General features: G+C 51.8%; 1 protein-coding gene across 1 annotated transcript; it reads left to right on the top strand.

Moving 5' to 3' along the window:
- Positions 1–9,807: 9,807 nt before the first annotated feature.
- On the top strand, positions 9,808–12,039 carry CCR1 (C-C motif chemokine receptor 1). Its single transcript, XM_011357331.2, has one exon. It carries the CDS (start codon positions 9,881–9,883, stop codon positions 10,946–10,948), a length of 1,068 nt encoding a protein of 355 aa, XP_011355633.1. The 5' UTR covers positions 9,808–9,880; the 3' UTR covers positions 10,949–12,039.
- The last annotated feature ends 224 nt before the right edge of the window (positions 12,040–12,263 follow it).

A 12,263-nucleotide genomic window follows, 5' to 3' on the forward strand; every position in this document is an offset into this window, starting at 1 on the left:
GAGCCCTGACAGACTCCAATGCCTCTCTCCAGTTCAGATTAAGTGTAAACATCTCTGTACAGCGCTTTTAACTCCCTTCACCTTCCTCTGTGCATGTTTCGAACCCTACACAGATTTCCACCCCACCAGACCGTGAGCTTCTAGACTGGGGTGACTCATCGTGATGTGCGGACAAACCCCTGGGGACCTGTTGGCAGGGCAGGTTGTCATCCAGCAGGCCTGGTGGGGCCCGAGCCTTTGCTTTTCTGAGAAGTGTTAAGGTCTGGCCATCACATGTCGAACAACAAGGGTCTAGCGGTGAGTCTCAAACTCCAGCATAAATACGATGCACCTAGAGGGCACCGTTGCTCAAACACAGCCTCCTGGTCTGACACCTGGTCCCGAGGATTCTAACTCAGCTAGTCTGGGCCAGGGCCGGAGAATATTTATTTTCAACAAGCTCCCAGGTGATGCCGATGCTGCCAGCCATTGACCTCACCTGGAGTTCACACTGGTTTCAGGCCTTGCCTAACTCATCTTCGAGGCCCCTTACTTGCCTAATGCTTGGCAGAGAAAGCACTTCACAGACGTGTGATGAATGAGGTGGCTGGGGACAAATACCAGCATGAGCCAACCGTGTGATTTAGAGCTTTCAGACGAGATGGAAGAGGTGACAGAGACATACACATCACTGTGTGCAGCTTCGATCTAAGGTATAGAAGATCATTATCAACTTCTTTATTCCTGCCTGCCTTCCCACCGGGATCGACCCACAATGAGCCACTACTCAGTTCTAATGGGTGCCTAGTTCATGGTCTGGTTAGCAGCCCTTGGCACCAGCTTTTGCAGGCTCAGTGGTCATGCTCTGGACGCTCTACCAGCAGGAGCCATCCCCAGAAACCTGTGTGTTTGGGTGAGTAGGAGGGGAGAGGAAAGAGGCTGGGGAGGGAAGGGGTAACACGCTGCTTCTTCATTCATAGGTTCTCAAAGCCTGCCCCCCAGTGTCTGCTTCCTACTAAGCAACTCCCTGTGGCAGAAGATCTGCAAAGAGGAACTTTGCCCCTTTGTCACCATCACCCAGGTTCTGCCCAGAAAGCCAGGGAGGGGGGCTGTCTCCTGGTGTCACTGCAGAGAATCTACCTCTCAAGTGGCTGTTTTCTCACAGGACATGTCTGAGCTTCCTTATTTCTATAAACGAACAAAGGGAAGACTCAACCCCGCTCCTTTTTTTTTGTTAGTTTAGAGTCCTCATACCTGGAGGCGACACCAGTAGCCATCTCACGGCCATTAGCAGAGCTGGTCTAAGTACATCAGAAAGAGGGAAGAACCTTGAGTCCTGGATGAAGGTGTAGAGCTGCCAGATTAATCAACAGGTGGAACCATCCCACCTGTGAACTTCTTGAGATTTATCTATTCGAAAATGCTTATCAAGCACCTACCGCATGGGGACACAGCAGCAAACAGAAGATGGAACATTCCAGTCCTCAGGAAGCTGGCATTGCATTGGAGGAAAACAGTGGACAATAACTAAGTAATTAGATAAATAGATGATGACGATAGATAGATAGATAGATAGATAGATAGATAGATAGATAGGTCATGTGGTGGTAAGTAAATCAGGGAAGGGAATCTCAGATGTCTTGGGGAGGGGGCAGAAGATTTGATTTTAAATAAGATGGTTAGAGAATATCTCACCAAGAAAGTAACACGTATGTATAGAAATGAAGGAGATGGCAGACGGCGTGAGACTCAAGGAAGAGGCAGAAGATGCGAAATAATGTCTCAGAGAGGGAGGTGCCACTGATGGGCGTTAGGACCCTCTGAACACGCCTGTCATTGATTTAGAGTGATCCCAGTCGGCACCGTCGTCGTGGAGTTTCCCCCAGCCGCGTTCGACCTTGTGGGTGCAGGCGGGGAGTCAATCTACCCAGGACGGGACTTTAGCAGGTGGACGTGACAAGATCAGAAGAGAGGAAAGGGATCGAGGACGATGTAAGGGAGGGACTGCGAAGCCGGCCCGTGGCCTTTAACGTGATGGAACATAAGGGCATGAGGAGGCTGAGGGTCAGGAAAGTTGACATATCAAACGGTCCCTCTAGGATCAAAAAACCATTGGAGTTGAGGGAGTGAGCCGTAAAGGTGGAGGTGGGTCAGCGGCTGGGATGTCCAGAGCCGAGGTATGAAGGGCTACAGGTGTTGCCGACAGTAAGATCCAGAGGTAGGATCACAGGAGTGAGTGGCCAAGGAACGGGGAAGACAGGACAAGAAGCCCCTTGGCGAGGGAGCCAGAGGAAGTGTGAGCTCTCGGGGGAAGGTAAGTGTGGCTTCAGAGTCCTTCCACTCCGGTAGGCACTGCCTTGTACAATCCGGCTTTATTGCTCCTCTTAGAAAGGTAGATACTGTTTCTCGACTCCTTGATTGTGACTTGGCTCTGTGACTTGCTTTGACTGATCGAATGTGGCACAAGCAACATTATGTGGCTTCTGAGGCCGTGCCTTGAGATGTTGCTCAGTTTCTGCTTATGTCTGAGATTGTCATGCAGTGAAGCCAGTCCCGACAGGAGGACTAAGGTGTCCCCATCACCAGGCAGCACCGACTGCCACCCATGGGAGGGAAGCCGCCTTGGACCGCCGACCTCATCCACAGACTCTCAAAATAACGTCACTGCGATTGTAAGCCCCTAAGCGGTGAGGCTGCGTGTTAGGCCGTGAAGACGATCAGAGATGTATGCGGAGAGCGAGATTATCAAGAATTATTACGAGAGAATGTGAGAGATATTGAACCAGAGCTAAAACCTGGGTTTGTGAGAAAATAAGTTTCTATTAAAAAAAAATTTTAAAACTATTTTGAGTGAATTGTCTTATTATTCATTATAAAAAGTGTCCAACCTATACAATTAGGTGGGGGGAAAAGGGATCTATGCCCTCCCCCCACCCCAAAAAAGCTTAAGTCCTCAGGGAAAGAGGCCTCTGCTGCAGAGGGCGGGGAAGGCTTCAGGTGGGAGGCGGCCTCTCACCTGAATGAGTCAGGTGGGAGGAGAGAGATCTGACGAGGACTGCCCAACACCCTCTTTCACCTGGGGACATCAGCTAGCCCAAGGGGACAGTTGAGAAGAACTGACAGACAAAGAACTATTGAACTTGTTTCCTTGGGTTTGTCAGGGTGGAGTTTGTAGAATGCTGGGGGGCGGGGGCGAGAGAGAGCCTGGGAGAGGTCAGGCAGGCAGGGAGAGGCGGAGATTAAGGAGACCAAATGACCACCTGGGTCGAAGGAAGACAGAGTCAGGAGGGGTGATGGATAGAGAGAAAGGGGAAGGAAATTAGACGAGGTGGAAGGAATGGGGCAGGAGGGGAAGGTGGGGATAAAACGAGGTGGTTTTGGGGGGCAGGGGTGAGCGGCTGCCTAGGAGGGGTCACCTGTGTCTCCCAAAGCCCCTCTGGTCTATCTGTGGGACCCTTGCCAGTTGGGCTTTCATGTCCTGACAGTGGCCTGGGATCAGAAGCAACCTCTTCTGCCATGTAGTCAGATGCTGTGTGTCCCAGGATTGGGTAACAGGGCGATCTCCGTGTCCGGACACCTCTCCGTGTCCGGATGCCACCACCCCTTCTCTCGGGAATTAACCTGCTGGTGGTGTAGCTGATTCTGAAACGTGCTTCTCAGTGACAAGCAGGCTGCACGTCGTCACCGAGCGCAGCCCTGCCTGGTCTCGGTTGCATAGAACGTAAGGTTTCTGGGATGTGGAGGTTGAAATGGGAAAGGCGAAGCTGACACAGGGCCGGGTCGGGATTAGATGTCGTGACTGAAAGGAGGAATGGAAGTCTGTGGGATTGAGGAGGAGGAGCCAGCAGGCCGGGCCAGGTGGTTGACTCAGGAGAGGTGTCGAATTAAGGAATCGGAGTCCTAGACAGAGTCAAGGTTAGACTCGTGCATGCACCTTACGGACGCGTCTGTGCGTCCCCACTACAGAGAGGCAGGGGCTACGGCCACCGCCTAAATGGCCGATGCGGTGTGCTGGCAAAGTCTCCCTGGTTGATGTGCAGTGATGAAAACCAGATGGAAAACAACGTGTAGCATATGCCCCACCCGTGCGTAAAAAAAATAAAAGACTGTGTGTGTGTCTGAGTGCGCGCGTCTGTGAGTGTACGAATGCATGCACGCTAAGACGCTGGCTTCCCACCTTTGAATGGCCGTAGGGGACCCGGGCGTGGGTACAGGGAAAGGCAGACAGGACAGGCCACTGAGCAGCCGCTCGCTTAGGCCTCACCCTGTGAGCGAAAGCAGTCCTCCCAGCCCACATGCGGTCCAGCCGAACCCCCCTGGAGAGACAGCGCGTGGGACTTCGGGCCAAAGGTCCGGCGAAAATCTAGATCCATGGTTCCCAGCCCTGAGTGTGCATCTGAATCACGTGACGGGCATGTTAAACCAGAATTTCTTATTCAGTAGGTCTGGGGTGCAAGTTTCTGGGGGCACGGAGGCTGCTGCTCCAGGGACCTCACTTTGAGAACCCCTGCCCTGAAGGGTCCCCTCACCCCATCCCTGCCAGGTACATCTTTCCTCGGCCTTCCTAGGTACTTCTCGGGTTATGACAAGCATTGTTCCTTACTGTCGTGACTGTGGTCCTTGCCAGGCTGTGGGCGCCCCAAGGACGGTGTCCACCTCTCTTGGTCACCACTGTCTCCCTAGCACTTAACGCAGAACCTGGCACTTCACGAGTACTAGACAGATATTTGTTAAATGAACAGGTATATCTGCCTGGCACGTCCTCTTGGCGGCATGGGTACCATGAAAGCCTAGAGCAGAGCCGGAAGGCCAGTCAAGGATTAAAGGTACTGACCATGTCTCTTACCTTAGACATGACCAAGGAAGGGGCGCGGGCACCCCAACCACTGTTCTCGGGAAACTGACCTGCCAGTGAAGCACTGCAAACAGCCAGGCACATGCAGACCCCCCACTTCCCACTGTGGAGACAGAGCTGAGAGGTGATCCATTTGTCAGAGCCCCCTAGTGGGGACTCTGAGGCCGGGCGCTCAGCTGCACTAACATGGGCAAGCATCGGAATGTCCTGAGCACCTTGCTGGTTGTCGGCACCCCATGGACGTGCACCTCCACATACCGCAGCCTGCTACCTGAAAATGCGGGGCTCCCCTGCCTGGAGAGCAGGCTCGACCCACACGCGGGGCAGACGAGAAGCCAGAATATCACAAGACGCAGCCCTTGTGATGGAGTGGGCGGTGGAGATTGATGGGTGCATGCCTGATTTCCTCACTCCTCTGGCGGGAAGTCCGGGTGATGATGAGGGGCCTCCCTGAGTTCCCCAGTAGGAACCCCGCTCCACTTGCCCACGGCATCAGTGGCTCTGTGACACCCACTTTCCCCTCCCCTGCAGTGTTTCCTGGGGTCCCCTGCAAATACAGTACTGGCACCTGCATCCACGTGGCAGGATTTACACCTGGGAGGGAGAGCCCAAGTTAAGACAGGCAACTCGAATGTCTCGAGCAATATACCACGTCATTCATTCCCGTGTGAGTGCGTGTACGCCTTCATGTGATCCTCTCTGGAAAGCTGGCAGTATTCACCTTGTTTTACAGAGAGGAAAGAGATGCTCGAGAGCTTAAATAACATGCCCAGAGTTGGCAAAAGGTAGACCTAGGATCTGAATTCAGGGCTGTTGATTTGAGAGGCTCGTCACTGACGCTCTCCCCATACGTCCAGCTCTGCACAAAGGTGGCCAGTCCCCAGGCCCAGAGCCATCGCTGTCCGTCGGGTTACCTCTTTGCCTCCTTCTTCCACTATCTAGCTCTCCATGGACAGGCTGCTACCAAGGGAAGACCCAACACGAAGGACTCATGGGCCGTTCCGATGAAGTGGACACTGAGGCATCTCATTTAAAGTCTTCATTTTACAAATGAGGAACAGCCTTGAAGGGACACGTGACATTTTTCAAAGCACATTCACAGTTATGATTCTGAAACGGCACTTCCACCTGTGTGGAAGGTTACCAGAGTCCCCATTTCACAGAAAAGGAGACGGAATCGGAGAGGGGACATGAGCTCGGAGCAGGGAGAATCGTGAAAACCGTCGCTTAGTTATCAGATGCTTTTCCTTAAGCCAGGGGCTCATGACGTTCTTCACATAGCAGCGGACCTCGCGCACCCCGCCATGAGCCTAAGCGTTCAGGGTTCTCCTGTGGCAGAGGGGCTTAGAAAGTCGTAGTGATCTGCCTTTGTCTCAAGTGGAGAGCTGGGATTTGAACTTGGCCTTGGCCTGTGTTGGATCATTGAATAAAGCAGGAGCCCAGGCTCAGAAAGAGCTGGCCAAACCCCATCCAAGAGACCTATATTCACTCCAGGCTGGAAGTTCCTCTAGGTAAAACCGTCCTGTGGGCTTTGGGGTGGGGGGAACACAGAGACTGGGGGAGAGCAGAGAGATAGAGAGAGTGGGGGGAGAGAGAGAGAGAGAGAGAGAGAGAGAGAGAGAGAGAGAGAGAGAGAGAGAGAGAGAGAGAGAGAGAGAGAGAGAGAGAGAGAGAGACCGAGAGAGAGCGAGACAGTGAAAGATGTAGGGGGCACCAAAGAGAAGCTGCTGCCTGGCTCTAGCTCACCACCACCAGATCATTTTGAGGAACAGAGGACTCAGGCTTCCGATTTAAGTCCTTCCACTTGCAATCATTTTTTTTTTGTTTGTTTGTTTTGTTTTAATACAAAAACAGCTACTCGCTGACCACAAGAACTCCACACCTTGTCCCCACCCCCACCTCCCATCCCAAGCCTTCAATTACTCCACACGCTCTGGAAACACGTCATTGCCTGCCACCTCACCCCATTCAGCTCCCCCTAACTCCACCCTATCCAAGCCCCTTAAGACAGAGCTTGCCAGGGAGTCCAGTCAAATGACCGGAAGAAATTCTTAGAGCAAACTCATCCTGCAAGAACTGGCCACTGGCGGGCGTGGTGGCCATTCATGGACACCCAACCATACAAAAAGAAGAACTTTATCCCCTTCCTGTCATTCTGAGCTACCGAGAACCCCGGAGTCCTATCTCCATTATGACACAGGAAGCTGAGTACTTCCTACACTATCTGGACCTTGAATCTTGAATTTATAAAGAATCTAAAAGCTCTAGAAGCAAAGACTTCATGGACAGAATCCCTTGAAACCAGACAGAGTAAGTGGCACTTGTCTTTTCTGTCTTGTCAGCTTCTATGGCGGGCCACCTTGTTTGAATACATGCATGCAGCTGGGCAGGACTGTGATTCTTCTCATTACTGGTGATTACTGGTTTACCTGTCTATCTTCTCAAAGGTGAGGGATTCTTCAAGGGCCAGGCAGATGGCTAAGTAGCCTGTTGATGTATCTATAAGGCGATGGAGGAACTGAGTAGCAATACTGAGAACGGGTGGATTTACAAGCTTGGGTGCTCAGATGTAAAATAGGTTTTAATTTTTGCTTAAAAAAAAAAGGGGGGGAAGCTTTCTTAAATGATTGGTGTTAGAGCCTGATTGAGAAAGTCAGCCCAGTTTTAAGGGACAAGGGACACTCTCTGCGGAAAGCTATTCGAGAGCATGTTATTTGCCAAATCTTCCCTATGTAAGTGAAAACTATGCATGGTATAGGAAATCGTTGTGGCAAGAGGGAAATATGAATTTTTTTTAAAAAAAAAAAAAGCCTTTGCAGGAGCAAGGATGATTTGATACTGAACTAATTTCCTAAGAAAACTAGAACCAAGGAGCTCAAAATCAGACTGCAGGCTGAGTTTGGAAGAGAGAGAATTTCATCCACCCGAAGGCGGGAAGCGGGCCCGGTGACCTCTTGGGATGTATGCATTCTGTTCTACTAACAAAGAGGCAGCAAGCAGATCCTTGTCCTGAAGATGGAGGGGCATGGGGCTACTTGGAGGTATCTACTTCAACTGCTTCTCCATGAACTCTGGAGGGTCTCAGAGTTTCAGAGTTAAAAACCCCCAGAGCTTTGCATAGCCTGCCACCAGCCTGTGTGCCATACACTGACCCTTTAGCTCTTACTCTGATTAGCAAGACAGCTGCTAGGGTATTCAGACTGTAAGGGAGGCATTGATGTGCTCATAAATGTTTCATAATGCGCTCTCTTGAGAAGAGAGCCCTGCTTTCTAGTCTTTGCCAATTTCCATGTGTAAGTGTTCCCACTATGGTTGATTTCAAGCTACCAACGCGCCCATTGCGGAGTTGGGAAGAGATGCACACGATTGGTTCTTGTGAACCGGTATAAGCCGGCTGCTGTGCACCAGCAGGCCTGGGTGTCCTTCCCACCCCAGGCTGCCCTTTCTCTGCTCAGAGACATCACCAGCTCCCAGGCTGGAGGATGCAGGCACTGGGAGGTGCCAGGCTCCAGGGACAGAGCTGACCACTGAGCCGAGTGACTGCAGGGCAACCTTTGGCCACAGACCACAGCAGCGCTGGCAGGTCGGATGGCAACAAGGTCCTCTGATTTCTCCTCCAAGGCCCCGCCCCAGCCTACCTCACTTCAGGAGCAGCGTGCCCCGGAGTTATTTTTGGTGCCCAACAAGTTGGGTAAACGGTGAATGGAGTTGGAAGTCAAGGGTTTGGAGGTGACTTCCTATTCAGATGGCACATTGGCAATGCTGACTGAATGTGCCTTTGCCTTTGCCAAAATTCCCCCCAAAACTGGGCTCACGGGTTCTGTCTTGCACCAGTGGCTCCCCATGCTTCCAAGATGCTTGCTGCTTCCGCTGCACACCTGCCAGCCCACCCCAAGGTACCGATGGCCCAGCCGAGCTGCCAGCACTGACGGTGGCAGCAGGAATCAGAAATTGCCAAAATGGCTTCATGAGTGACTGCCAGCCTGGGTTTCTCCAAAAAGAGGGCTGGTAAGGGAGCGGTAAGTCCAGAGGTGGAGGAGTGAGCCATAGGGATGGATTTGCCAGGAAGCGACAGTCCCCCAGCCAGGGTTCCCGACATCCCCCTCATCCATCTGCCTTCATTTCCAATGGCCGCTGCAGAAATGTGAATTTCTAAGCGGGAGACATTCACGAAGCAGCGTAAAGGGGCGAGCCCTAGAAACTCCGGATTGAAGGTGGGAAATATGAAACAAGTACCATCTATTTTATTGATGAGCGTTTAGGTCAAATCAATTCAGACTGGTGGCGACATATTGAAAATTGTAAAGTGTGGTTCACATGGCAGGGACTGTCCTGTCCGTCTTGGTGAAGCCGAATTCGCCAGGAATATTCCAGCTTCCAATCACATTGTGGCTGATGCACCCTGCCCCCAAGGCCCCCCCCATCAGGTGTCTCCGTAATTTATCTAGAAAGTAAACCCTAGCTCAGTCCTCCATCTCCGGGCTTACCTCCGCTGGCTGTGGGGGTCGGAGGCAAGGAAGCCAAGTGGTTCTAGGAACGGTCATGAGATCGACACACCCCCGGGTTTGAGCTCACTGGGCGTGTGTCCCAACCACTCACAACTGCTGCGTCATCACCTCTGAAATGGGGAACGAGAATGGTGCCTCTCAAGGGTTGTCTAACACCAAGCGCAATGCCAAGGCCGTAGGAGGCACGAGGTGAGTGTGGGTCAGGGACAGCGTGCCGAGGTCTCCCTCTGCCTGGGTTCTCCACCCACTGGACTTTTCTTTCCTCGCCAAAGTAATGGAATTCGTGATTTATGCACGTTCGTTTCTCGCCCGCCACCCCGTTAGACTGCAGTTTTTATGAAGGCAGAGAGTTTCAGGGTCCTCCTTGCTCAGCCTCGGGTCCCAGGGCATGGCCCACAAGTAGGGTACTCAGTAAACAGTTGTCAAGCGGTGGAAGACGTATAACCTCTGCCTTGTCTTTGTCACCCAGAGCCCACCACCTTTAAAACAGGAAAATAAATACAGAAACCATTTTCCTTGACCCACGGGAGAAGCCAGGATGGAAACTTCCACCACAATGAATGACTATAAAGTGACCACAGAATATGACTACGGGGACACAACGCCGTGCCAGAAGACGGAGTTGAGGGCTTTGGGGGCTCAGCTGCTGCCCCCTTTGTACTCCCTGGTATTTGTCATCGGCCTGGTGGGCAACATTCTGGTGGTTCTGGTCCTCATGCAGTACAAGAGACTCAAGAGCATGACCAGCATCTACCTCCTCAACCTGGCCATCTCCGACCTGCTCTTCCTCTTCACGCTGCCCTTCTGGATCGACTACAGTCTGAAGGAGAGCTGGGCATTCGGTAACGGCATGTGCAAGTTTCTCTCGGGCCTTTACTACGTGGGCTTGTACAGCGAGATCTTTTTCATCATCCTGCTGACGATAGACCGGTACCTGGCGATCGTCCACGCCGTGTTTGCCATGCGGGCCCGGACCGTCACCTTTGGGATCATCACCAGCATCATCGTCTGGGTCCTGGCCATTCTGGCCGCCATTCCGGGCTTTTACTTTTCCAAGACCCAGTGGGAGTTCAGCCACCATACCTGCAGTCTTCATTTCCCTCACGAAAGCTTAAAACAGTGGAAGAAGTTCCAGGCTCTGAAACTCAACATCCTGGGGCTGATCTTGCCTCTGGTGGTCATGATCGTCTGCTACACGGGGATTATTAAGATCCTGCTCAGACGGCCCAACGAGAAGAAGGCCAGAGCCGTCCGTCTGATCTTTGTCATCATGATCATCTTCTTTCTCTTCTGGACACCCTACAATCTGACTGTGTTTGCTTTTGCTTTCCAAGACGTCCTTTTGAAAAATGAGTGTGAGCAAAGCAAACAGCTAGACCTGGCCATGCAAGTGACGGAGGTGATCACCTACACGCACTGCTGCGTCAACCCCATCGTCTACGCCTTTGTTGGGGAGAGGTTCCGCCGGTACCTGTGCCAGCTGTTTCACAGGTTCCTGGCCGTACACCTGGCTAAATGGCTCCCCTTCCTCCCCACAGAGAGGCTGGAGAGGACCAGCTCCATGTCCCCCTCCACGGGGGAACACGAGCTCTCTAATGGTTTCTGACTCAGGCTCCTGGATCTGGGTTCTGATTTAGGATCCCACAAGAGCGACCTGCCAGGGACGCTGGCTGGAGAGGAGGAAGCTTGGCTCTTCCAGCCAGACTCGGACCACTGGCAGTGTGGAATGACACCGCCTGGGCCTGAGAGAACTTAAAGGTGGTCTAGACTAAATCACCCCTGGGACTTGAGTCTTCGCCATCAACTTCTCCCTGGAGATGAATGAGTGAACTGGGACGTTCCAGAAGACTGGTACAAAGGGTGCCAGTGAAGGGCCTGGGCCCACATGGGGTTTCATATTTGTGAACATTCACGTTTATAAAAATAGCCACTGAGCACTCCCTGCCCCCGATCCCTGCCTCTAGCCACCAATGAACTTGGACATAACAGTTACCATAGTCGAGTCCACTTCCAGCCTGGAGCCAGTCAGGAGCCAGCAGCTGCCTCCACTCACCTGCCCTGCCCCCATTCCAGGGTTTGGGCTCTTGGAAAACCTGAGGAACGTAGAACTCATGATGTTGAGACCTCATGGGAAATAGGATCGGGAAAATGCTGTCGGCAGTGGAACTTCCCTTAGGGAGGATTTTTCTATTCAACAAAGTCAAACCATTCTGGCGGTGGGCTAGATAGACCACATGCATAATACGTTGTACTTCTTGAAACAGCCATAGAGGAGAGAGAGTCATTATGTTCATTACCCTGCCTTTCTTTTGGAATAGTTCCAGAATCTCCCTTCCCCATTAGTTGGATGATACTGCAGTAAATTCTGACAGCTTCGTTGCAGAAATTACTAACAGGCCAAAGGAGACAGAGCTGATTTCCTTCTCTGGTTATCCATCCAAGCCTTCTGGCTTTACGGATCTGAGTTCTGGCTACTGCCTTGGACCCATTAGCAGAAAAAGTGACCCAGTGTGAAAGTTGAGGGTGTCTGAGGCTGAGAGAGAGGAGATTGTCTACCACGCAGGGTGGGGTGGGGACTCGGTCTCGATGTAGGAGGTTGAGAGGGCCCCGAACTCAAAGAAACTTATTTACCCCAAATGTCTAACATTTCATCTCTCACCAAGGAGCTCCTACTTAATATGCCCTTGTTCCCTTTTTCCTCAGCCTTATATTTTCTTAAAAATCATTTTCCCAATAACAAAAAAAGTTGTTTCTAAAACAGCTTAAGAACACAAAGGGAAAAATTACAGACATCGAAATCATCCATCATGCCGCCACCCCAGGACAACCATTGTACATTTTTGATGTGTTTTCTTTTAGTCTGTTTTTTCTCTCGTGCATAGTTATGATCACAACAAAGATGGACTTCTGCTATTGTTGCT

Source organism: Pteropus vampyrus, unplaced genomic scaffold (genome assembly GCF_000151845.1).
Source record: "Pteropus vampyrus isolate Shadow unplaced genomic scaffold, Pvam_2.0 Scaffold35, whole genome shotgun sequence".
NCBI lineage: Eukaryota > Metazoa > Chordata > Mammalia > Chiroptera > Pteropodidae > Pteropus > Pteropus vampyrus.